Raw genomic sequence first — 27,422 nt, 5'->3', positions numbered from 1 at the left:
GACAGACCATGAGAGAGTCATTTAATGTCCTTCTCCAACATAACCATTCAGAGTCATCAGTTCTTCTTTGGTCACCTTGATTTATTGTCCAATGTTTATATGCACAGAAAGCAATGAAAAATACTATGGCTTGGCTCAGCTACACCTTAGTCTTTAAAAGGACATTGTTACCCTTTTGCACTTTAAAAAGTTCTTGGAGACAATTTTCACAATGTGACACTTACTTTTTTAAATTATTATTCATATTATTTTTTCCCTTTTATTATTCTTCATATTCTTTTTTTTAATAATTTTTATGAACTTTTACAGATAATTTGGATTTCCATTCATTCATTGCTGCACTTCTCTACCCGCCCAGCCCTCTCCCCCCGCCCCCCAGTTGGCTCTTCTCTTTCAAAAGTAAAAGAAAGACTCCCTCCCTGGTACACAATCCCCCCGTACCCCTCCCACCACCCCACATACATTCCACTATGCAACTTTAATTGTGGATTCTTGTGATAACCATAATACCCTATCATACATCGCTTCTAAACTATTCAGTCCCTCATCTGTTTCAGTGAAGTATACACAATTTATCCAGTTTTTCTCAGTCTTACCCCCACCCTGATATCAGTCCCATTTTACAGCAGTGGCACCATGCAATATTTGTCCTTTTGTGACTGAGAACGTTCACTCAGCATAATGTCCTCCAGGCTCACCCATTTTGAATAATATTGAATGAGTTCCTTGTTTTTCAATGCAGCATTGTATTCCATTGTGTGAATATACCACAGCTTCTCTATCCATTCGTTCGTTGATGGGCACCTGGGTTGTTGCAATAAACATGGGTGTGCATATATCTGCTTGGATGTCAGTTATGGTCTCTTTGGGATATATTCCCAGTAGTGAAATTGCTGGGTCAAATGGTATCTCTATTTGCAACTTTTTGGGAAAGCGCCATACCACCTTCCACAGTGGTTGCACCATTTTACACTCCCACCAACAGTGAATAAGGGTTCCAGTGTCTCCACAACCTCGCCAGCATTTGTTGCTTGCTGTTCTGTTAAATTTTGCTATTCTGACTGGGGGATGATATCTCATAGTTGTTTTGATTTGCATCTCTCTTAGAGCTAGGGATTTTGAACATTTCTTCATGTGCTTGTTGGCCATCTGAATGTCTTCTTTGGGGAAGTGACACATACTTTTTTAAAAAATAAAATTTTTATTTCATATTGGTTTACTTACAAAGATTGTATAAATTGTTTTTCACACCAAATATTTCCCGTTTCCATTACCCTCCCATCCATCAAATTGTGCGACCACATGATTACCCCCCCATCAGCCCATCCTCACCCCTCTGCTCCCCCTGCTTGGATCCTCATACACGTTTTACTCGTTATCTATTTCTACAATAATGCTCTTAGACAGTATTTGTCCTTAGGAGACTAAGTTAGTTCACTTAGTGTAATACTTTCCAGTCCCTTCCAAGTTACGTAGCGGTTTTCAAAACCATTGCTCCCGCATGCTGCATAGCATTGCGTCATGTGAATGTACCATAATTTCTCATTTTATTCCATTGTGGTTGGACATTTGGGCTGTTTCCATGTTCTTGCAGCGGTGAATAACACTGCTGTGACCATTGCTGTGCAAGTCTCTGTGCCTCAGTTCTCATTTTCTCAGGGTATATGTCAAGCAGCGGAATAGCTGGGTCATATGGAATTTCTATGTTCAGCTTTTTGAGGAAATATCAAACTGCCTTCCAGAGTGGTTTTACCATTTTACAATCCCACCAACAGTGTATAAGAATTTCTATCTCTCCACACCCTCTCCAACATTTATTACTTAGTGTCCTGTTAAACTTTGCCGCTGCTCCTTGAGTGAAATGTCAGATTAGATTGTTGTTCTTTTTCTATTTGATAAAGGTGATGAGTTAGATCAATGATTTTTCTTCTTTCTTCCTTTTTTATGTGTGTGCCTATTACTATGTACTTCCTGGAGGACTGCCTTAGCTGCATTGCAGAGGTTTGGGTGTCTGTTGTTGTTGTTGTTATGCGCCTTCAAGTCACTTGCGACTCATAGAGACCCTAACCCTAACCCTAACCCTAAACTCTGCTCTGTCCTGTGCCAATCTCACTGTCTCCGACACACCCATCCCGATTACCCCAGTCACTGAATCAATCCACCGCATAAAGGGCCGTCCCTCCACCCTCCCAAGCATGATGTCCCTTTCCAAGGACCGGTCCCTCCTAACAACATGTCCAAAGTATGTTAGACGAAACCTCAGAATCCTTGCCTCCAAAGAGCAGCCCGGTTTAACCCTCTCCAGAATGAATGTTTGTTTTCTTAGCAGTACATGGTACCCTCAATACTCTTCTCCAGCACCACAGCTCAAAGGCATTAATTCTCCTTCTTCCTCCCAAGTCATTGTCCAACTCTCTGATGCATAACAAGTGATTGCAAAGACCATGGCCTGTATCAGATGCACCTTAGTCTCCAGAGGGACACCATTGCTCTTCAATACTTTGGAGAGGTCCCTAACAGCAGAATTTCCCATGGCAATACATCTTTTAATTTCCTGACTGCTGGTGCCAAGAGTGTTGACTGTGGAGCCAAGCAGACTAAAGCTGTGAACAATCTCAATCTCTTCACCACCCATCCTGATGCTGCCAATTGGTCCAGTGGTGAGAATCTTTGTCTTCTTGATATTGAGCCTCAATCCATATTGAAGGCTGTTGTATTTTAATTTTCATTTGCTTCAAGGAACTTTTTCATTTCATTCTTTATTTCTTTTATAACCCAATAATGTTCTAGTAGAGTTATTTACTTTCCTCTTGGATAGTTTTGTAAACTTTACCCTCCTGTGGTTAATTGATAGTTTTATGGCATTGTGCTCTGGTAAGATACTTTGTATTATTTCAGTGTTGTTTAATTTGTTGAGGCTTGCTTTGTGTAGTATGTGATTGATTCTGGAGAATGTACCATGTGCACTTGAGAAGAAAGTGGATTGAGTTTAATTGGGTGCAGTAGCTTGAATACATTCACAAGGTCAAGCTGGCTGATTGTATAATTTAGGTCTTCTGCAATCTTTGTTAAGTTTCTTTTTGAGTTGACCTATCCTTTGGAGATAGTGCTGTTGAAGTCTCCCACCACTGTTGTGTTGCTGTTTCTTTCTTCAATTATGTTAACCATTGTTTTATGTATCTTGGAGATCTATCATTTGGTGCACAGATGTTGATCCAGGTTATGTCTTCTTGATCTATTGTGCCTTTAGTCAGTATGTAATGCCCTTTCTTATCTTTTAGGGTAGTTTTCTTTCTGAAGTCTATTTTATCAGAGACTAGCATTGCCATGCCTGCATTTTGTGGTTGCCGTTTTCTTGGTATATTTTTTCCATCCTTTGATTTTGAGTCTGTCTTTCTATTTTTTAGATATGTCTCTTGTAGTCAGCATATTGACCGGCTTTGTGGGGTTTTTATGTCGGTTTTGGCTCACCCATTCTACTACCCTTTTCCTCCTAATTGGCTCACTTAGTCCATTCACATTAAGTGTGATTATTGTCAGGCCAGGTTTTACCATTGCCATTTTGCAGTGTTCCTTTTTCTATTGTTCTTGTTACTATGAATAATGCAAAAAGTCATTACAAAAACAGAGGAAGAAAAAAAGACCAAGATGTGTGTCAGAAGAGACTATGAACATTGCACTAGAGCACTGAGAAACCAAAGCAAAGGGAAGAAATCCAGAGTTAAGGAGCTGAGCAGAACAGCACGGAAAGATAAAGTATTATAATGTAATATAAAAAGAACTAGAGTCAGAAAATCAAAATGGCTGAATTCACTCAGCATTTCTTAAACTGAAGGAACTGAAAAGCAAATTCAAGCCTCGTGTTACAATGCCTAAGGATGCTTTGGGCAGACTATTAAATGATCCAGGAAGCATTAAAAGAAGATAGAAGGGGTATACAGAGCCACTGTACCAAAAGGAATTGGCTGACACAGAAAAATTTCATGAGACAACGTATGCACAAGAGCCTGTGGCGATGAAGGAAGAAGTTCAAGCTGCTCTGAAGGAAATGACAAAAGCAAGGCCCCAGGAATTGACGGCATACCAATTGACATATTTCAGCTAACAGATGCTGCCCTGGACATGCTCACCGAGTTGTGTCAAGAAATCTGGAGAACAACCACTTGGCCAACTGACTGGAAAAGATCTGTATTTGTTCCCATTCCAAAGAAAGGTAACTTGACAGAGGGCTTAAATCATCAAACAATATCATTAATATCACATGTAAGCAAGATTCTGCTGAAAAATATGCAGAATGACTGGAGGAGTACAGTAGCAGCAAACTGCCTGAAGTGCAGGCTGGCTTTAGAAGAGGCCGTGGTACTAGGGATATTATAGCTAATGTTAGATGGATCTTGGCTGAAAGAAGAGAATACCAGAAGAATGTCTATCTGTGTTTTATTGACTATGCAAAGGCATTTAACCGTGTAGATCACAACAAACTGTGGCTGACTCTGAGCAGAATAGAAATCTAAAACACTCAATTGTGCTTATGTGAAACCTATACTTGGACTAGGAGGCAGTCCTCAGAACAGAGCAAGGAAACACTGCACAGTTCAAAATTGGGAAGGGTGTATGCCAGGAATGTGTTCTATCTCCATACCTTTTCAAGCTATATGCAGAATAGATCATCTGGGAGGCTGGGCTCTGTGAGAAGTGTGGCATCAGGACTGGAGGAAGACTCATCAATAACCTGCATAATGCAGATGACACAACTTTGCTTGCCAAAACTGAGAAGGACCTGAGGCATTTGCTGCAGAAAGTCAAGGACTGCAGTCTTCAATATGGATTGAAGCTCATCATCAACAAAACAAAGATTCTCACCACTGGGCCAATTAGCAGCATCCTGATACAGTGAAGTGATTGAGATTGTTGACAGCTTCAGATTGTCTGGCTCCACAATCAACACTCTTGTTACCAACAGCCAGAAAGTTAAAAGATTAATTGTATTAGAAAGTCTGCTGTCAGGGACCTCTCCAGAGTACGAAAAGCAATGATATCTGTCTGGAGACTAAGGTGTGCCTGATCTAGACCATGGTCTTTGCAACTACGTGCTATACAGAATCCATGCCTTTTTGCTGTGGTGCTGGAGAAGAGTATTGAATATACCATGGACAGCTAAGAGAGCAAAGAGGTTTGTCCTGGAGAGGGTGAAATTAGGCTGCTCCTTGGAGTCAAGGATTCTGAAACTTTGACTGACATAGTTGGTCATGTTACAAGGAGGGACCAGTGCTTGGAGTGGGACATCATGCTTGGGGGGTGGAGGGACAGAGCAGGAGAGGAAGACCCTCAATGAGATGAACTGACTCAGTGACTGGGGTAATCGGAGTAGGTGTGTCAGAGAAAATAAAGTTGGCTCAGTATAGAGCAGCATTCAGGGCTGTTGTACACAGGGTCACTATGAGTTGTAGGCAATTTGACAGCATATAACAGCAACAACAACATGATCCACCCACTTTCCATTGGCATCTCCACATGAAGGACTTCACTTAAAATTTCTTATCATTTTCATCTTGCTTGTTTTCACAAATTCCTCGTTTCTTCTTTTCTGCAAAGGATCTAATTTCTCTTTCACATTTGATGGAGAGCTTTGCTGGGTATAGGATCCTTGGCTGGCAACTGTTTTCTTTCAACTTTCTTTATGTGTCATCCCACTGTCTTCTAGCTTGCGTGTTTTACGCTGAGAAATCAGAACTTAATCTAATTGTTTCCCCTTTGTAGGTGACTGTTTTCCTTGTGCTACTTTTGGTATTCTATCGATATATTTTAATTTTGAGAATTTGACTATGATAAGTCTTTATGGTTTTCTTTTGGAGTTTAGTCTTTTGGGGTTTAGTGTTCACTGGCAACATCTTTTGATTTCTTGACTGTTGCTCTACCGTGGATGTTGTTTGTGGATCCAGGCAAAATGAAATCACTGATAACTTTAGTCTTCTACCCACTTATCATAATGTACACCCTATTGGTCCAGTGGTGAAGATTTTTGTTTTCTAGATACTGAGATGTAATCTATACAGAAGGTATAGAAGGCTGTAGTCTTTGATCTAGTCCTTCAAACCTTTACTTCTAGCAAGAAGGGTTCTGTCATCTACACAATGCAGGTTGTTGATAAGTTTTCATTCTTCCGCATAAAGTCCAGATTCTCAAATTAATTGCTCAGCAGACAGATTGAATAGGTATAGAGAAAGAATACAATAGTGATAAACACTTCTCCTAATTTTAAACCATGCAATGTTCCCTTGTTCTGTTCAGACAGCTGCTCCTTGGTCTATGCATAGGTTTCATATGAGCACTATTAAGTGTTCTGGGATTCTCATTCTTCTCAATTTTATTCATAGTTTATTATGATCCACACCTTTGAGTACCTTTGCACAGTCCATAAAACACAAGTAAACATCTTCCTTGTATTCAACCAAGGTCCATATGATGTCAGCAATGATTGTGTTCCATAGTTTTTTGAAATTCAGCTTGAATTTCTGGTAGTTCCTTATTAATACAGTGTGCTCCAGTCACTTTTTTTTATTATATGCAGCAAGGTTTTACTTCCATATGATATAAATTATATTTTTTAATAATTTTTGCACTCTGTTAGATCACAATCTGAAGTGAAAGTGCTCGGCACAGACGCAGATCTCGTCCAGTATGTTGACCAGCTGCATGTCTTCCAAATTCCTTCCCTTGCCTAGAACAGCACCTCTCCAGCTGTACCTATTTGCTGATACACTTCAATTTGTATTCCATCACTTCCTGGAGTCTTACTTCTTTTACCAGTGTCTTCAGGGCACTTTAAACTTCTTTGTTCATTACCATTGGTAATTGATCATATACTATTTCCTGAAATGGACCAGGATCCATCAATTCTTTTTGATACAGTGCCTCTTCTAGCAATATCCTCAAAGTATGTGAGATGATGCTTTATCATCTTTGCCTCCAAGGAGCACTCTAGCTGCACTTTCTCCAAGACATATCTGTTTATTCTTCTGACAGTCCATAGGATACTCAGGGCTCTTTTCCAACACCTCAGCTCAAAGGCATCCATTCTTCTTCTGTCATCCTTATTCACTGTCCAGTTCTCAGATGCACAACAAGTGATCAGAAAGACCTGAATGGCTTGAATAAGGTTCATCTTAATTCTCAAATTGACATAATTGCTCCTCAATAATTTGGAGAGATCCCTGACAGCTGACTTTCCAAATGCAATATGTCTCCTGGTCTCCTGAGTTCTGGTACCAAGGGTGTTGATTGTGGATCCAAGTAAGATGAAGTCATTGACAGTTTCAATATTTTCTCCATCTTTCATGATTACCCATTGGTCCAGTGGTGAGAATGTTTTTTCTTGGCATTGAGATTCAATTCATATTGAAGGCTGTATTGATTTTCTGCAGCAAATGTTTCAAATCTTCCTCACCTTCAGCATGAAAGGTTGTGTTATCTGCATCATGTAGGTTATTGATGAATCTTCCTTTGATCCTGATGCTACCTTCTTCTTCATAGAGTTTAGCATCTCAAATAATCGGCTCAGCATAGAGACTGAATAGGAATAGAGAAAGGATTTAAACCTGATGCACATCTTTCTTAATTCGAAACCATGTAGTGTTCCCTTACTCTGTTCACACAACAGCCTCTTGGTCTAGGTCTAGGTTTTGCACAATTAATTACTTATTGAAAGCCAATTGATTGCTATAATTAATAAATTATAAAGTCTAATCAAACCCTTGTTATGTATCACTTTTCCTTTGACCCAGTTTCTCTACGTCTTAATTTTCACAAATGCCTTTTTAAAGAAACATAAATAGTGACTGAGCACACTGACCTCATCTGATGGAATACACAAGAATGGTTTGGAGATGCATTTCTATAACCAGAACAGAAAGACAGAACTCCAAAGGCAAATTCCACAGCAAAATAGGCAGACTAGGTCTGACTACAGCCACTGGAACTGCGATCCCCACAGCCAGTTCTGATGGAGGCTGCCCTCCATTGTGAGGGATGTTGTGTCTGGAGTTGCAACTGTCCCTTGAGATATTCTGAGCATCTCATTCCTGAGTGTGGGTTGAGATTTTGTTTGTGTATGAGCTTTCAGTCAGAGAAACTACTGCAAGACCCTCCCAAATGTCCACAATACACAACCCACTGCCAGCAGATGGTCTCCAAGGCTGCAGATGTTTGCGGAGATGGCTGACCATCTTATCCCATGGAAGGCTGGTGGATTCAAACCACTGACCTTTCTGTGAGCAGCTCAACACATAATATAATCTGCTATGCCAGGACTCCTTCAAAACACAGCCAGAGCCTGGACAAATGGATGCACCCAGCATAGCCATGATGTGCAACCGCTCAGGGCGCACCTGTAGCCTCCTGCCCCTGGCCTCCCATAGCTCTACCTGTGGCGGGAACCGGATATCAGTCTGCGCCCCATACTCCAGCAGCAGCCGCACAGCATCCACGTCTGCGGCCCTCACAGCAAAGAACAGGACCTGCATGGGCACTCGGCACAGGTTGGGGTCAGCACCTCGGCGCAGTAGGAGCTGGATGGTCTGCCACTTCCTCTTGTGTCTGCAAAAATCACAGATGTCTGCAAAAATCACAGATGGAGAGGCTGTGGTGATGGAGGGGCTGGGGTGACAGAGGGGCTGGGGCGATGAAGGGGCTGGGGCGATAGAGGGGCTGGGGCGATGGAGGGGCTCCGGTGTCTAATAATCAGACCACTACACCCTCAGAGTTACTCTGAGAACCCTGGACCAGCCCTGCCTGTGGCCCTGCCTGGTCACAATCAGCTCCAGCCACCTGGGCTGGGTTTGTGGGTGGGTCACCTCCTCACCCTGAAGTCACTTTGGAACCTGAGCAGGTAGCATCCCAGCCTCAGGGGATGCTGTGAGGTAATCACACACCACTTGTCCATCTGCAGATTGTATACGTGCACAGAGGTGCACACGTGAGCAGCACAGACACGGTGAGAGGAGGGGGGAGTGGAGAGCCAGGGCGGGGGGCTGGGTGATGGTCAGGGATGGGACCCTGCAGCTGGACTGACAATCCTCGCAGGGAAGCGGGCTGTGGGTGAGGCAGTGGGGCAGCCAAGGGCTGGCTAGCCATGTGCCCCCCAACCAGGACAGGGGCTGTCAGGGAGGAAGGCTCCAGAGAGGCGGAGCCTCGGGGGTGTGGGCACTGGGTGCAGGCTTTCCACTGGCTTCCACTTCAGGAGACATTTACAGACAATGTGGTGACCAAGCACCGAGCACTGGTGCGACCCCTCCCAGCAGCACCCGTGTGGCTGAGGCTGACGTGAGCCAAGACACACTGTCCCTCACGACAGTCATGTGTTTCCCAGTGGCTTCTCCAGTAGCTGTGGCACAAGTGGCCAGCAGGTCCAGTGGCCCTGGCTCATGGAGACAACACGCACCCAGATGGTGTGCTGGCCACCCCGCACGGCCCCTCCAACAACAGGGGAAGCTTGGAGTTGTCCATGGCTCATTTTCAGAAGCAGGTCCCCTCCAGGCTGCACTTCCTTGTCTGTCTTGCTCTGAAGATCCCTAGCCCCATGCGTGGGTGCGGAGAGCCTGTCAGCGAGCTTCCAGAGTGACCACCGTCCTGATCGCTGACCAGCCTGGGGTGTGGCTGACCCTGGCTGACCTTGGTGCCATCTGTCCACTGCCACTTGGGACTGATCAGCCCATTTGCACAACAGAGCAAAGCTTGCCCCACCCTGCACCATCTGCATGACCCCAGGAGGCTGCCCAGTGGTGGACACCCCGGGAAGTTTTGAGGCTCTGGTCCCCTCCTTCACCTGCTGTCTCCACATCACCTGATGGCAGTTAAAGCCTGGGGTGCCTTCCCAACCCTGACTCGGGGCTGTGTGACTGTGGCCAGCAGGCCTGGAGCCTGCCCCAGTCATGGCCCTTTCTCCAGTCCTGCTGGCCCGCCTGCTGCAGGGCCAAGTGGCCTCAGTCACAATGTTGTGCAGACCTTCTTCACTCGAGGGCACCTGTAATGACACCAAGACTGGGCGTTGGGGTCTCGTGGCCTCTGCAGGGAACGTGCTCACAGTGCCCCTCCCCCACTGGGCCATCTCTGCTTCGTCTACGTCCACAGTCCAGGGGGTGTCCCGAGGCCTGAGCCATTATCCACTGCGACTCCACTGAGAGCCAGCACCTGGCGCCTGTCACAGACACAGTGGGAAGTCAGTGTCAAACAGCATTGCCCGCCCCACTGCAGGGAGGCCTGGGGTGCAGCATGTTCCATGCTGGGCTGCTGGCTCGAGGGTGCGCTGTTCAAATCTCTATGGGAGAAAGATGCACCGTCCGCCCAGGAAGATGTGTGGCCACAGGAGCTGGTGGACAGTCACGGGGGCCAGAGCGACCCTGCAGTGGTAGGGCTTGGTTTCTTCAATCAGCCTTTCAATCCAGAGCCTACAACATCTCCATGATGGAAGCAGGTTTTCCCAAGTCCAGAAGTTGTGAAGGATTATCACTGGTGAGCAGTTCTTGCCATGGTGTCTGGTGACACCATGTCTGGTGACATCATGTGTGATGTCTGCAGGAAACAAGACGTTCCCTCATGAAGGCTCGGACAGGCGATGTTGGGCCATCCCAGGGCAGATCCACTCAGCAGCACACGATTTATAAGCAGTGCTTGACTGAGGAGACAGACTCTGTTCATATTAATTAAAAAAGCCTGTCACACATATCTGAGAATGAATGAGCATGGTGAGCCAGCGGGCCAATTGCTCAATACAACATGGTCCCTATGGGGCACGTCCCCAAGGGGCACGTCCAGGTCAGCCTGCCTCCCCAGTGAGGCATGGTGGGGAAGAGCTTTGCTTGAGAAAACCACACCCTGGAACCTGCTTGTTGCCCTGGTTCTGTCCATTCCGGATGAAGTCCTGTCCTCTAACGGGCTCAGTTAGTAACATCCTGCTTTCCTGAGAGCCTGGTGTTCTCTCACTGAGGGTAGCTGGGGACAAAGTGACCAGTAGGACCACTGCTCTGTCCTCCTCCCAGCTGTGTGTGCACCATCCATGCAAGGTGAGCATGTGAAGGAGGCAAGTGACATCCTCAGGGAAAAACCAGAACAGGTCCCACCTCACAGACCCACGGAGAGGGCCCTGAGATTCCCAGGGGTGCGTGGGAGCCATGGAGCGAATCGTGCATCCCAAAATATGTGCCAACTTGGTGAGGTGTTGTAAGTCTTCACCTCTCTGATGATAGGCAGGATTTGCTATAATTGTTAGGGCTGTCCAGTTGACGACTCACAGTCACCCTGTGAATATCAAATCTGAGTCCTCCTCGCAATCTCTGACCTGCTGAAGCCATTGCTGCAGTCGTGACAGTCCAGTCATCGAAGGCCCTCTCGCTGCAGTCGTGGTGAGGTCATCGAAGGCCTTCCTCCGCTGCAGTGGTGACAGTCCAGTCATCGAAGGCCTTCCTCCGCTGCAGTGGTGACAGTCCGGTCATCGAAGGCCTTCCTCCGCTCCAGTCATGGTGACAGTCCGGTCATCGAAGGCCCTCTCCGCTGCAGTCATGGTGACAGCCCGTTCATCGAAGGCCTTCCTCCGTTGCAGTGGTGACAGTCCGGTCATCGAAGGCCTTCCTCCGCTGCAGTGGTGACAGTCCGGTCATCGAAGGCCTTCCTCCGCTGCAGTGGTGACAGTCCGGTCATCGAAGGCCTTCCTCCGCTGCAGTCGTGGTGAGGTCATCGAAGGCCCTCTCCGCTGCAGTGGTGACAGTCCGGTCATCGAAGGCCTTCCTCCGCTACAGTCATGGTGAGGTCATCGAAGGCCTTCCTCCGCTGCAGTGGTGACAGTCCGGTCATTGAAGGCCTTCCTCTGCTGCAGTGGTGACAGTCCGGTCATTGAAGGCCTTCCTCCGCTGCAGTCATGGTGACAGTCCGGTCATCGAAGGCCTTCCTCTCTTTCATTGACCCTCCACCTTTCCTAGCATGATTTCTCCCCAAGGATTAGACCCTCCTGACAACATTCCTAAAGGATATAGTTGTTAGGTGCCTTCAAGTTGACGATCACTCACAGCAACCCTCTGCCCAACAGACCTGAGCCTTGCACTGCCCGGACCTCCTCACAACCTCCATGCTCGAGTCCATGGCTGCGGCCACCGGTCAGTCCACTTGATTGAGCAGCTTCCTCTCCTTCACTGACCTCCACCCTTCCCAGTATTATGGCATGATATCAACATATGATGTGATCTCATGTGACGATAAGGTGGTTAGGGTGGGATGCAACACCTCAAACAGGTCAGAGCCCTGACCAGAGGTAAGAGAGAAAAGGAGAAGGTACCCCCAAGATGGAAGCCTGGAGGTGAGTTGGTTCCTGGGATCCAGGACCCTGTACTAGAACCAAAAGACACAGAGAGAGTCGGCCTTCCCTAGGACTGGCATCCTCAGCCTGTCTGTTAGCTCTGCTGGCATCGGCTGGAGAGGGCTTCCTGCCAATCCAAAGGGGGCACCTCTCCGGTGGTTTGAGTTCACCAGCTGCTCTGTGGGAGAAAGACAGCCAATCTCCTCCCAGTGGAGGGTCAGCTGTGAGTCAGAACCAAGTGGACAGAAATCAGGCGGACAGAGAAGGGGGAGAACAGTAAGAGACAGAGAGAGAGGGACAGAGATAGAGGCAGAGGGAGGGCAGGAGAGACAGCGGAGAGAGGGAAGAATGAGGGAAGGAAGGATGAAAGGAGAGAGAGGGAGCAGGGAAGAAAGGAGAGAGAGGAAGACAGAGAGAGAGAGAAAGAAAGGGAAGGAGGGAGGAAGAGAAAGACAAGGACATAGAGAGAAACTAAGAGAGAGAAAGATGGGGGGAGGGAGAGAGATAGAGGATGAGGGAGAGAGGGAGGGATGGAGAAAGGGGGAGGGAGACAGGGACAGAGACGGGGGTCCTGAACGGTGAGGCTGGACTCTTGCTGGGAAGCCATCCACTCATCTGGACACTAGAGCAGCCGGATCCTCAGCATTCTTCAGGCTCCTCCCCTCTGTAGTCTGATGTCATTACTGGGTGTTATAAACCCTCACCATTGATGTTAATGAGGTGGGATTAGCAGAATTGGTAGTGAGGCTTGGTACCACTGACAGGATTAGATCGTATCTTGAGTCAATCTCTTTTGAAATTAAACAAGTGAGCAGAGAGGGGCCCTATCTCAACTGAGAAACCAGCCCAAGGAGTAGAGCGCATCCGGGGTTGGGCCCTTGTGCCCGGACTCCCCCAGGCTCAGGGGAACCCAACAGAACTCTTCTCCAGAACCAACAGGAAGCCTTCTCCTGGAGCCCGGCCCTGGATGCAGGCCTCTGGCTTCCTGACTGTGAGAGAACAGACCTCTGTATGTGGGCGCCCTCCACCTGTCGTGTCTCAGGGTAGCAGGAGAACCCAAACAAGGGACATGGCTGAGGGCCACTGTCCAGACCATGGGGTGTGGGCAGGTGCATGGCGTGTGCACCTTCAGATGTGAAGCACAAGCCTGTGCTCCCCAGGGATGACCCCACAAAGGCCTAGGATGCACCCAGTGAGGACAGCATGCACCCCTGAAGCCTTGGGGTGCTTTGGCCCAGTGCCCAGACACTCTCCTAGAAGCATCCTCTGTGGTGCACCCCGCCCACCCCAAATTCACTCACTGCATGATGGACAGCACCCTTTTCCGTATGGATCCTTTTTCGGAGTCACAGGTGGTTAAGGACGAGGCCAGGAACAGGCTGTCGAGGTGGGCGCTGCGCTCCAGGAAGTCGGGGGAGAGTGTGACGGACAAGTTGTGGACACACACATTGGACTCGAAGGTGATATCGCTGCTTAACGTGTTCCCTGTCTTGTCGTCAGGCCCCTGCAGTGACCTGGAGACGTTGGTCTTGGTCTGTAGGGAGCTCTGTGGGCCAGTGCTTGGGCTGATCTGCTCCCTGGAGAGCTTGCTGGTCTGGTTCAGGATGCCCTGGTGGCTGTCCCCCTGGTGGCTGGCCAGCTCTGAGGCACTCCGGGCTGGCCTGGTCAGCGAATTCGAAACCAAGCGCATAGACACTTCCTTTGGAAGGTTAATAAAAAAAGGGGGAGGGGGGAATGCACATGCTATGTGTTATGTTGGTTGTTTCACTTGGGCCTCTCATTAGAGGTCACAAGACCTCGTGGAGGGCCTGTGTGTTTAAAAGTCGGTTGTTATTATATTTTGGAGAAACATTCTAAGTTGTACAGCACTCTTCTGTGAATTTGCTGCCCTGAGGTAACCTGACACTAAACCTTGTTCTACTGGGGTGTCAAATACTGTAATGGTTACACAAGATGGACAGTGTTTGGTGGAGCTCCCAGTTTAAGACAGGTTTGGAAGCAGGAGTGGCATCCACTTACTAAACCACTTGCCTCCGGAAACTATGAACTATGAAGTGACGGGACTTACAGAAAGGCTTCAGATCTTTTGTTCATAGGGTCGCTATGGGTCGTGCTCAACTCGACAGCAACAACATATATTACATACGTGTGCCTGTCTTACAATCTCCATGTAAGTGATATGTATAAATGACTGCAGCAGGGCGTTTGAGCGTGCTGGGGACTGTGAGGAGGGACAGGAGAGGGCAAGGTCTTGATTTGTTCACCCAGAGGTGCGATCAACTCAACTGCCCCTCCCATTATGTAAGAGTGTGTGTGTGTGTGTGTGTGTGTGTCATCTGAGAGCTGGACAGTGAATAAGGATGACAGCAGAATTGATGCCTTTGAGCTGTGGTGCTGGAGAAGAGCACTGAACATCCCATAGACAACCAGAACAGCTATGTCTCAGAGAAGCTGCAGCTAGAGTGCTCCTTAAGGCAAAGCTGGTGAAGCTCTGTCCTTTGTACTGTGGTCATGCAGCTAGAAGAGGCGATTTCTTGGAAAGAGACATCATGTGGAGAAAGGAAGCGTGTCAGCGAGGGAGAGGAAGGCCCTCAGCCAGGCTTTTGGCATGATGACTGCCACAATGGGCTCTGCCGTGCCAGGCATGTGGGGATGGCACTGGCTAGGCCAGGGTGGCACGGTGACTGCCACAATGGGCTCTGCCGTGCCAGGCATGTGGGGATGGCACCAGCTAGGGCAGGGCTCAGATCTGTTGTCCACAGGGTCACTGTGGGGCACACTCGATTCTAAAGCACTGACCAACAACACACACACTACATATATGTTTAAATGTATATAACACAAACGCTGTACATGTAATATTGTTGTGTGCTGTTGAGTTGAAGCTGATCCTCAAGTGGGTTTTCAGAGGCAGTAAATCACATGAGAGGAGACTGTCTGTCCATCCTTCTCCCCTAGAGCAGCTGGTGCATTTGAACCCTGTGTCTCTGAGATTGCAGCGTGGCTTCTTACCACAAGACTACCATAGTTCTCTATTTCAATAATATGTATACATATATTTGCAGGAGAAACCTGGGCAGTCTCCTCTCAGGTGATTTACAGCCTCTGAAAATCTGCTGAAGGGTCTGCTATGAGTCGGCTCCAACATGGCACATGGCCCATAGGAAATAACAATACATATTAGTGTATACATGTAAATACATTAAAACATGTAACATCTTGATGGCACAGTGGTTAAAAGCTTGGCTGCTTGCCAAAAGGTCAACAGCTCGAGCCTCTGGGTAGACGCAGAGAAGGAAGGCGATCTGTCCCATGGAGACAGCAGCCCAGGGAGGCCCATGGGCAGCGGCAGCCTGTCCGACAGGACATCACACATGGGGACGGGGAATCTCCTCTGTCCCCTCTTCCTCTGTCCGTACAGGTGTGTGTATGGATAGTAAGGAGCTGTGCTGACCTAGTGGTAAGGAGTTACGCAGCCCACCCAAAAGCAGGGGCAGGCAGCTTGAACCCTCCAGCTGCTCTGCAGAGGAAGGCTGGCAGTCTCCTCCTGCCCATTAACTGCCTCGGAAAACCCACTGGAGGGTCAGCTATGAGTCAGTTCCGAGTTGACGTCACATAACAAGTGTGTGTCTTCATGTGAATAAAAGAGGCCCAGTGCTAGTGAGTCGATTCCAGCTCACAGTTGCCGAGCCTCTACTGGAGGTCTGTGTCATGATTAGAACTCACGCCTCTGAGATTTTATGGGAGGAGACTGCCTATCTTTCTCCCATGGAGCAGCGGGTAGATGTGAGCCACCAACATTTCGGTTAGCAGCTTAGCTCGTAACTTCTTGTGCCACAGAAATATATACAAATATAAACATATAGGCCATTTCTACTTTCCTTGTTGGACTGCTGATCAAAAGGTCAACAGCCTGAATCCACCGGTCCCTGTGGTAGAGAGATGGGCAGTGTCCTCCCACCGAGCTCCCAGCCTCGGCTTCCTGACGGAGGATTGCTTTGGGTCAGGACCGACTTGACAGCTGAGAAGCCTTATTATTCTTTAGTGACAGAACTGTGTGCCCTAAAGGGGGTGCTGATCCCAACACCCTTGGCTGGGGATCCTTGGAAATAGTGCTCTTGTTCCGCTAATGAATTACCTCAGTGCAAGTGTGATAAGAACAGGTCAGACACAGATGCAAGCAGGACCAACTGAAGCTGGAGGCCATGTGAAAGACCCCAGGGAGCCGGGGGCCAGAATTTCGACAGAGTGGGCCTTCCACTAGAGCAGGCACTCATGTGGCAGCTACAGGGCCATCCCCTCCGCCCTCTACTTCCCTGAGCGTGTGGGTGTAGATGACACACGCCTGGCAGGCTGCACTTAGCTCGGCACCTTGCTCAGACCCCTGGATGCTGACACTTTGCCCCAGACAAGGGGTCAGGCTGGCGGCTGAATGCACAGAGGAACAGTGGGGTGGGTGAAGGGTGGCCATGAGTCACCTGGTGCTCCAGCAGAGCCCCATGCAGATTCCTCTCTGCGATGTTGGGCTTGAAGGCGCTGGCAGGATAGTAGAGGAGGAAGCACATGCTAAGAGGCGTGAGGCCTTCGTCTGAGCTCCGGTTCACATCAGCCCCACTGTCCAGCAAGAGGTTGATGACTCGCGTGTGGCCGTGGACCTGGGGGACACACCCACCTGAGATGGGGGACAGGCCTACACTGACCCAGAGTGATACCAGGGTGGGGGGAAACACAGATCCGCCCTGAGTGAGACCTCAGGGGGCAGAGCTGGCTAGGGCAAGACCCTGGAGCGAGACAGGGCGCTCCATCCTCTGCTGCCCTGGAGTGGAGCCCACACACCAAGGAGGGGCCTTACAGCGGCTGCAGCGAGAACAGTGTAGCCCTGTGCGTCAGCCACGTCGGCAGAGGCCAGGTTTTTCCGCAGGATTCCGTGGATCCAGTCATAATCTCCATCCTCAGCCTTCAGGATCATTTCCCTGGCCACTCGCTCCCTGAACCCACAGCGCGCAAAGCCGCTCCGGTCGCCCTGCACGATGGCGGCCATGTTCCAGCTCGCATGGGCCTTGTCGTGCCTGCAATGCAGTGGCCCTCGTGAGGGTCAGGCCGCCTCCCCTCTCTGGTCTTGTTCCCTCCATCCTCCCTCCACCTTCCTAGGCCACCCCTTGGGTCCCCTGAGCCACCGGCCTTATCACAAGGATGCCGTTCAGAGGTGGAACAGCAGAGACACGAAGCATCTGCAGAGCCCTGGAAGGGCTGCTGGTAGAAAGGAGTCCTGGGTTACTCCAGGTTTGCTGAGAAATGGGCTCTGGGGTGTTAGGACTTTTGAGAATGGCGTTTCCATCCATTGCCTTAGCCCCCCGTGGAGGTGTGGTCTCAAACTGCCTCCACTGTGGGCACACGGTTCGCTATATCAGCATCTGCAAACATCATCAACAGCTACAAGGCCAACGTGAGAGAGAGTGAACTAAGCTAACTGTAGAGACTGTCACAGGTGGAGCCTGCTGGAGCCAGGGCCAGAGTCTCCGAGACCAAACCTCAACACCAAGACGAAGCAGCAGAGAAAGCAACACATCCTTTGGGACCAGAGTTCACTCGCTGTTGATGGAGAAGCCGTCTAAGCTAATCAAGAGATTGTCTTGCTGTTCACCTGGCTTGGACAGCGATTTACTGAACCCAGGCTTTCATTGTGTGATAGCCTTTGCTACCTCACCCATTTCCATGATAAGCTCCACAACTGTGAGTAAAAAAGGGTTCTATAAAGTCTGTGTGGCCATTCCAGGCCTAGTAATTGGAAGTACACGCAGCAGAGTGGGGGCCATGTCTGAGCTTCTAGGGACCAGTTTTCTACTGTGGATGTTAATGGGGACAGTTCCCCTTTGTGGAGTGGGTAGGGGTCAGGCTCAGCTTGCCTTGCTGGTCTATGCGGCTTTGACAGGCCCTCAGAGCAGGGTTCCTGGTGGAGAGGAGGCTGAATCCTGCAAGGCACAGAGTTCAGCACCAGTGTCCACAACACCCACCTGCTACTCCCTCCTTCCCCCCCCCCACACACAAGTCCCACGGCTGCACAGCCTTGACCCTTGAATACACATGACTGTGTGCTGAATCAAGAACCCATGGGTTAATGGTGGCTTTTGTACTCAATGGTCCTCAATGATTAGTGACTATATGGATAGATGATAGGTGGGTGGGTGGCTGGTAGATAGGTGGGTGCATGGGCAGGTGGGTAGACTATCAGTGATAGATGAGTGGATGGGTCCATGAGTGGATGGATGGATGGGTGGATGGATGGATGGATGGAAGGATGGACAGATGAACAGGTGAGTGGATGGACGGGAGGATGGTAGTTGGATGGATGGTGAGTGACTGGTGAATGGATAGTTGGGCAGAGAGATGGTGATAACAGATGGCTGCGTGGTAGATGGTGTATGAACACATGGCTAGTGGATGGATGGGTATAGGTGATGCCTGATAAAAGGGTAGATAGATGGATAGTTGGGTGGGTAGGTGATGAATGGTGGATGGTGGGGAATGGATGGTACAGATGGATAAGTAGAGGAGTGGGGACAGGAGTAAATGGATAAATGGGTGGATGGTCTAATGATGAACAGTTTAAAGAAAGATTGTGTGAACAGACAGAGGTATGAATTGGTGTATTGATGAATGGATGGAAATGTAACCACTTGGGCTTATATAATACACACTCTCAACTGTCTGAGGACAAAACATATAACAAGAGCTAAAATATCCCTGAATATTGTAAATGAAAATGTTAACATTTTCTCCCTAAGTAGATGTTGACTTTTCTGGAGTTGCAGAGGGCAGGATGGGTGCTCTTTGTAGACCAATTTTCACAGGCTTCCTTAGAGAGCAGGAGGGTCAGCCTGCCCCAGGCCCATACCTGCCAGGTGCTCTCCTGTTCTGGCTTCTCTGACCAGATCTGACTGTGTGAATTCATCACCCTGATGGCAGCCCTTCACTTAGTACCCCTACACTAACCTGTGTGGTGCAGAGGACCTTGCCTGCTGAAACTGAAGAGGGCATGAAGCACTTGCTGCAGGTCAAGGACTGCAGCCTTCAACATGGATTGAAGCTCAACATCAAGAAGAGATTCTCACCACTGGGTCAATTGGCAGCACCATGATAGATGGAAAAGAGTTTGTTAACAGTTATAGCTTGCTTGGCCCTACAATCAACACTCTTGGCACCAGAAGTAAGGAAATCAAAAGACGAATTGCATTAGGTAAATCTGCTGTGAGGGAACTCTCTACAGTACTGAGAAACAACGATGTCAGTCTAGAGACTAAGGTGCACCTGATCCAGGCCATGGTCTTTGCACTTTCTTGCTATGCATCAGAGAGCTGCAGAATTACTAAGGATGATAGAAGGAAAGTGGATGTCTTTGAGCTGTGGTGGTGAAGAGTCTTGAACATGCCATGGACCACCAAGAAAACAAATAGGTCTATCCCGGAGAAAGTGAAACCAAGTTTCTCCTTGGAGGCTAGGATTTTGAGTCTCCATCTCACATACTTTGGGCACATGGCCAGTAGGAACCAGTCCTAGAGAAGAACATCATGTTTGGAAGTGTGGAGGGGCAGCACAAGAGAGGAAGACCTCGGATGAGATGGATTGATCCAGTAACTGGGGCAATGGGGATTGGTCTGTCAGAGTTGGTGAAACTAGCTCAGAACTGGCAGGTTTCAGAGCTGCTGTATGTAGGGTCGCTATAAGTTGCAGGTGACTCGATGGTACATAACAACAGAACATGTCACCACAGACGTCACCCTGCTGAACAAGGGCCACTAGCTCCCATCTGAGATGAGGAATACTTGTCAGATCATGGAGTGGGACTTGGATGCAATCTCACGGGTCCCGGGACTTCTCCCAAGTGCTGTCCCCATTCACTAGCCTGACATAAACATAACTCCCCCTCTGAACCTCCTGGTCTTTCCCTCCCCCAGGACCCCTGACTCAGAGATGTCCCCAGTTCTCCTGGTTCAGCCTTCCCATGGCCTCTCACACTCAGGGACAGTACCCCGGCTCACAGGGGCTTCCCTGTTCCTTCATTATTGGACTGCGGATTACACGTTGGGCTGTGGACTGAACAGTCAGTAGTTCAAATCCACTTCACCACAGGAGGAAGATGTGGCAGTCTGTTGCCATAAGGTTGATGCCTCAGAAACGTGGTAGAAGGTGGCTGCACTCCGGAGCCCGCCCCACGGCAGAGGGTTTGGTTTCACTGTTGCTGCTGTCAGCTGCCGTCAAGGTCAACCCTGACACATAGCGACCCGTGCACAGCTGGACACAGCACTACCCAGTCCTGTGGTCCACTCGGGGGGCTGGCCCATGATGTTTTCACTGACTGTTGAAAGTAGGTTGTCAGGCCTTTTTCTGGCCCATCTTAGCATCATAGCAACACGCAAGTCTCCATGGCATGAGGTGGGAATTGAACCACGATTTCCCACACGGAAGGCACCACTGAGCCACCACTGCCTCATATCACAGAAGACACACCGACCTGCAAATCACCTTGGCTGCTATGGCCCCTGCCTGGGACTCGGTCCTCAGCGCATACCTGGCCAGAGTGGAAAGTGTGGACTGGAGGGGCAGCCAGGCACTTACCTGAATTTATATGTATGCTTCAGGATTCTGACCAGCAGAGGGGTTTCATTCATAACAGGCCAGGGCTCCCCATCCTCCACAACGTGTGGGTCATCGTCCATGAAGAGCTGGGCCTCCAGGTCCTTGCGGAAGGAGCAGGTCATGGGCAGGTGGCTGTTGTCCGTGGAGTAGAGGGGCATGTCTGGGGGCAGCCTGAGGTCATCGTTCAGGAGAAACTTCTTGTACTCATAGAAGAAGGGGTCCCTGGCCTCGTCCCAGTCCCACTCCATCTCCTTGTCTGAGAGGCTGAGCTTGGCTGGGGCGTCAGTAACGAAGTGGGCCAGCTCGGGCCAGCGCAGCACGGAGAAGCTGTGGGGAGCCTGCCAGCAGAGCTTGACGAGGTGTTCATGGAACCACAGCCCCACGTCCTGGCTGCCATCGGGGTTGGTCTCCACGCCTGGCCCGAAGCGCCTGTCCGCCTTGTACAGCCCCTGCAGGTAGCCCGAGCAGGGCCAAGGGGAGGACAGAGGCCAGTGAGCAGGACTGGGCACCTGACTCCTCCGATAAAGCACTTCGCAGCTTTGTGCAGGTTCTGTGAGCCTGGAGGAACCTCCTGGAAATCAATGCTACATTTCTGTTACGTACTCAGGGTTACCAGGCTTGAGGGAAGGGGGTGGAAAGAGAGGAGGTGTTGAGGTAGAAGGACGACAAAAGGAATCCTGGGGAATTTTTTTATATATATTTTTGTTGCCAAGTTGAGTTCCAACTCTTAGTGAACTTCTATCAAGTCACCAAGGCTGAACATCTTTACAGAAGGAGCAGCCGGCTGGTGGATTTGAACTCTCAACCTTTAACAGTCTGGTCAGGTTCCACACTACACCAGCAGGGCTCCTGTACAGAGAGCCTTGTTGGTGCATTCACTAGGGAAAATGAACTGGCAACCTCCAATTCTACACCTTGTGAAAAGAGCGAGGGTGACATATGGGAAGCTGGGAACAGCACGGAGGGATAGGGATCCATCTGGATGTTCCCTCAGGGCCTCCAGAGGATCTGTATTTCAAAAGCCAGGATAGCGTCCAGGAGAAAGGCAAGTTTTGATATACTAGAATGATGCAATTTATATAATAGAAAGTACTCGTTTACCTGGGTTACTCCCGGGGTTCTCCCCCATCTTCCCCTACTTCTGAGAAGACAGCAACAAGGAGACGCCCCTTTGTGTGTGGACCCTCATCACCGAACTACGACAGCAGGGGGAGAAGAGACAGACTACCAACAGCTTCAACAGGCATGGCTGCATGACCAACAACACTCCTGGCACCAGCAGTCAGGAAAGCAAAAGACAAATTGCACTGGGAAAATCTGCTGTCAGGGACCTTTCCGGAGTACTGAAGAGCAACAATGTCAGTCTAGAGACTGATCCAAGCCATGGTCTTTGCAATTACTTGCTATGCATCAGAGCTAGACAATGAATACGGATGACAGAAGAACAACCTATGCCTTTGAGTTGTGCTGGAGAAGAATGCTGAACATACTATAGACTGCTAAGAGAACAAGCAGGTCTGTCCTGGATAGGGTGAACCTGAGCTGTTCATTGGAGGCAAAGATTTTGAAGCTCCATCTCACATACTCTGGGCATGTTGCAAGGAGGGCCCTGTCCTTGAAGAACATCCTGCTTGGAAGGGTGGAGGGACAGCACAAGAGAGGAAGACCCTGGATGAGATGGATTAACACAGTGACTAGGGAAATGGGGGTAGGTGTGTCAGAGACAATGAAATTGGCTCAAGATAGGACAGGGTTCAGAACTACTGACTATATTGACTCACACGGTTGCTAAGCTATGAGTTGCAGGCAACTCAACAGCACATAACACCACCACAGTTACCAGGGAGCTCTAGTGGCCTAGTAAGAACCTGTGCTGTGTTGCAATCCCAGGGCGGGTGGTTCAAATCCACCAGCAGCTCCACGGGCGGATGGACAATCTCCTCGTGCATGATTCACTGTCTCTGAAAACCTGCTGGAAGGTCAGCTATGGGTCTGTTCTGACTCAACAGCACACAACAATAGTGACTATATTGAAGCCTTTGAGTTGTGGTGCTGGAGAAACGTAGAGAGTATCCAGTGGCCTCCACTAGAACAAGCACGTCTCGGGGAAACAGAACCAGAGTGCTCCTCAGAGCAAGGACGAGGGTGCTTTGCCTCACGTACTTTGGGCATGTTGCAGAAAGAATCAGTCCTTGGAGAGAGACAGCTGGGGAAGGTGGGGGTCAGAGAGAGGAAGACCCTCTACAAAGTGGACTGACAGAGCGACCATCACAGTGGAGCCAGCATGCTGGTGATGTTGAGGGCGGCGTGGGGCAGGGTGGGGTTCAGGTCTGTTGCTCATAGGTTGTTAGGAACCATAGTCGACTCCAGGGCACCTGACAACAGTTACTATGGGGGCTCTGGGGCACAGTCAAGAGGGTGCTGTGCTGCAAACCAGGGGGTGGCTTCTCTGGAAGTTCAAATCCACCAGCTGCTCCAAAGGAGAAAGCTGAGCAGTCCCTCCCGTCACGGTTTCTGCCCCCAGAGCCCACAAGAGGTCCCAGAGAGCAGGAAGCGACTAGGCAGTAGTGTGTCTGAAGGGTTTTGAGATTCTTGATACTTTTACCCCCACCGCCCTCCAGCATATCACGGCTCTCAGCACCCCTCCATCAGCTCTCTGAGGCTGTAGGCCTTTGTGTGTGGGGGGGCGGGGGTTGTGCTTATTCAAACAGCAAGCTCTCAGCCCTTGGCCCACCACCCTCACCTGGAAGAGCCTGGTCTTGAGGTACAGGGTGCCGTAGCCCTCCCGGCGGCTGAGGTAAAAGGTGCCAGTGAAGCTGGAGCCATCCGGCCACGTGTAGGTGCCCAGGCCGTGGAGGTGATCATGGTAGAGATGACCGCGGTATGTCTGCAAGGAAGGGTCATCACCAGGGGCCACTTCCCAGCCATGCCAGACCCTTACCAGATGTCCTGAGAACTGAGGCGTCTGATTGTTGGGGAAGGGGGACAACATGGAGTAGTCTTTGATTTAGGAAGTCACTCGTTCCCCGAAAGCAAGTGCCCAGCACACAGCCCCAAAGACCCCAAACCAAGCTCATTGTCCTCAAGTCGATTCCAACCCACAGCAGCACTGTGGGACAGAAGGGGGGTCCCTTTGGCTGCTCACCGTGGAAGGAGCCCTGGTGGCTTGGCGGCTACGTGCTCAGGATCAGTGGTGCAAGGCCGCCAGCCACTCCACAGTCCTGCTCCCATGAAGGTTCTCAGCCGCGGAGAACCCCAGGAGCTGTGGAGAACCCGGGAGCCATAGAGAACCCCGGAGCTATGGAGAACCTGGGAGCCAGAGCCATGGAGAATCCAGGAACCTTGGAGAATCCAGGAGCCCTGGAGAACCATGGAGAACCCCAGAGCCATGGAGAATCCTGGAGCTGGAGCCGTGGAGAACCCTGTTACCGTGGAGAACCCGGGAGCCGTGGAGAACCCCGTGGCCGTGGAGAACCCCGTGGCCGTGGAGAACCCCGTGGCCGTGGAGAACCCCGTGGCCGTGGAGAACCCCGTGGCCATGGAGAACCCAGGAGCCGTGGAGAACCCCGTGGCCGTGGAGAACCCCGTGGCAGTGGAGAACCCTGTGGCCGTAGAGAACCCAGGAGCAGGCTGCTCCAGTCTAAGAGGCCACTAGAAGCTGCTATGGACTCAACAGCAATGGGTTTGGGTTTTAATCTTTACTGAAACAGATTGCTAGTGTTCTTCCATAGAACTGCCGGTGGGTTTGAACCTGTGACCTTTCCATCAGCTGCGACAACTTAACTACTGCTCAACCAGGGCTCCTTCTGCCACCCCACCCCCCCACACACACACTCACATGTACACACAGTCAGTCGCACACACACATACAAACACCACCTCTGCTGCTGGCTGGTCTCACACTTCCCAATGAGGCTGCCTAAGTCAGCTGTGCTCTGCACAGATCTGTAAGCACTGCCTCAGTGACTCCACTGGGACTCCCCAAAGTCCAGCTCTGACAAGACACTGCAAAGCCCGACACCCCCTAGTGCAGCCGCCGGGCTCACATCACATAGAAGGGATAGTCACAGCCGGCAAGTTCCACAGGCCCATGCTTTCATCTCCCACCCTTGTCCTTCGTTCCATCTCAAGTTCAAGGCCATTCTGCTGAGGTAAACACACACCTTTCTGCAGCATAAAACATTTGCCCAGAATGAGAATCAGTCTTCAGTTACGCCTCCCAAAGCAGCACCTGCTGACCCCCAGGCAAACCATGGGTCCTCAGGTGTCCTCCTGTCCACAGAGCTAAACCTTCCTATCACGGATCTTTAGCAGGACAGAGTCCCACACTGAGCCTGGCCCAGGCCAGGAATGGGGGAACTGGGCAGTGGTCACTGGTCACCTTGCCCAGAAATCAGGAAGGGGGTAACTACTGCTAAGTGGTAATTACCCACTTTGGCCCTGGACCAAGGAAAAGGGAAGTGGGCAGCGGTCACCTTGCTATGGGTCAGGCAGTGAGTAGGTGGGCAGTGGTCACTTACTATTGGGTCAGAAGGGGAGCAGGGGAGTCAGGGAGGGGGAAGCAGCAGCAGTCACCTCATCTGGAATCAGGGAGGGGGAAGGGGGCAGCAGTCACCTCATTTGGAGGTCAGGGAGGGGGAAGCAGGCAGCAGTCACTTTACTGGAGGTCAGGGAGGGGGAAGCAGGCAGTGGTCACCTCACTTGGAGGTCAGGGAGGGGGAAGCAGGCAGCAGTCACCTCACTTGGAGGTCAGGGAGGGGGAAGTGGACAGTGGTCACCTTGCCCAAAGTCAGGAGGGGGAAGCGGGCAGTGGTCACCTCGCCTGTGGGCCAGGAGAATTCGCCAAGCCCTGTCTTGGTGTGCAGCCCAAACTCGCCCAAGTAGGTGCAGCCATCGTGCCACTCTTGTGAGCCCTGGACCAGGTGGATGTACGTCTCCTTCAGGTCCTGCTTCCCTGGGGGCCCCTCGGACTTCTCATCTTCTGCGTCCAGGGATGACAGGCCCCTACAGAGGGGCAGGTGAGGACAGAGGTGAGGACGGATGAGCACTTCCAGTGATCGATACCACACAGTGTCCATACCACACAGCCCACCTCCCTTCCTTGGGAAGCAGAGAAAAATGCTTTGGGCAGAAAAGGAAACTGAGGCACAGAGGGTGCTGGATTCACCTAAGGCCACAGAACAGGAAGGGACATACTCTGTTCTGACTGACCAGCCAAGTGGCTGTGGGGCTGCAGAGACAGAGCTCCTCCGCCTGGGGCAGCCAGGTGGCCCCACGGCTGGCCGTGGTCCCCTCAACAGGTCAGTGCACCCTCACTCCAGGGCCTTTCTCCCCAGTTAACTCTGCACCACGCTGCCAAGGACGGTGTAAGCAAGGATAAGCACCGGCCAGGCCAAGGGAGGACCTGTGGGCAGCTTAAGGGGCAGCAGTGGACGCGGAGCTAGGCGATGGCAGCGGGATGCAGGGATGCGAGGACAGCAGTGGACCTGCCTTGGTCCCGCCCTCCAAAAGCCCTCGCGCACCATTTGGAGAAGTCGATATCCTCCTGCTCGTTCAAGTCCTCCGTTCTGGGCTCACTGCCTGGGCCCGTCAGGGGCTCCTGGAAGCTGCGAGGACCCCCATCGTCGTCCATGCCTCGTCTTGCAACCTGGACACGAGGCCGAGGAAGGGCCGTCAGACACACGTGGGCACCCGGGCACTGCCCACAGCTCCCGCGACTCCCCGCTGTGTCCACGCAGCCTGCCGCCACCCACTCGAGTCCGGGTCGGCTCTCAACACTGCATGAGGGACCCAGAAGCCTGAGAAGCCCAGTCCCTACTGTGGATCCTCCCACTGTTTAGGGTGACGTGGTCATTGTCAGTGGGCCTCCATGGACAGCAGGGTCCCCTTCCCCTGGAGGTTTCCAGAACCTTCCGGGAAGAAAGCGGGGGTCTGCAGGCCCACCATTTCCCAGTCCACGCGTGGGATCACACTCCCAGCCCCCTCGTAGACCGGCCAGGCTGGGAGACACCGGGCCTGCACTGGCCCGCCACCTCTGCGGAGCTCCAGGACCCTAGACTGCCCCGCTGACCAGCGAGCTCACTGTCTCGTCGCCCTGCCTTGGGCGCAGCGAGCCTGGGAGAGTGCGAAGCGAGGGCACTCAATGTCAACTCCGAAAGCACAAGTGCTCACACACCCAGACCCCGCAGGTTTCCCTGGAGACACCTCCATGGCCACTGTCCTGGCCTTGGCCAATCCCGGCTGGAGCTGGAGAGGCCCCGCCCCGCCCACGTCCCACAGAACCCCGCCTAACCCTGACCACGCCCCACAGAGCTCTAGCCCTGGATGGCTTCAGCCAATCCAGGCTAGATTCAGAGAGGCCCCGCCTCGACCACGCCCCACAGAACCCCGCCCACGCCCCACAGAGCTCTGCCCCTCCAGGCTTCAGCCAATCCCGGCC

The 27,422-nt window shown here is 50.7% G+C and overlaps 1 protein-coding gene across 1 annotated transcript in view; it reads right to left on the bottom strand.

The window, feature by feature from the left end:
- ANKMY1 (ankyrin repeat and MYND domain containing 1) overlaps positions 1-27,193 on the bottom strand; it is a 77,023-nt gene extending 49,830 nt beyond the window's left edge. The window contains exons 1-9 of the mRNA XM_006893500.1: positions 27,066-27,193; positions 26,506-26,760; positions 25,801-25,987; positions 23,727-23,870; positions 20,963-21,432; positions 17,199-17,415; positions 16,825-17,001; positions 13,648-14,045; positions 8,424-8,595 (exon numbers count right to left, since the gene is read on the bottom strand). Coding sequence (XP_006893562.1) covers positions 8,424-8,595; positions 13,648-14,045; positions 16,825-17,001; positions 17,199-17,415; positions 20,963-21,432; positions 23,727-23,870; positions 25,801-25,987; positions 26,506-26,760; positions 27,066-27,193 — 2,148 coding nt within the window. The remainder of the gene's footprint in view (positions 1-8,423; positions 8,596-13,647; positions 14,046-16,824; positions 17,002-17,198; positions 17,416-20,962; positions 21,433-23,726; positions 23,871-25,800; positions 25,988-26,505; positions 26,761-27,065) is intronic.
- Between the last annotated feature and the right edge of the window lie 229 nt (positions 27,194-27,422).

This window comes from Elephantulus edwardii, unplaced genomic scaffold, assembly GCF_000299155.1.
Source record: "Elephantulus edwardii isolate Elephantulus edwardi_28Jun2011 unplaced genomic scaffold, EleEdw1.0 scaffold00127, whole genome shotgun sequence".
Taxonomy (NCBI): domain Eukaryota; kingdom Metazoa; phylum Chordata; class Mammalia; order Macroscelidea; family Macroscelididae; genus Elephantulus; species Elephantulus edwardii.
This window is presented reverse-complemented; position numbering and strand designations above follow the sequence as displayed.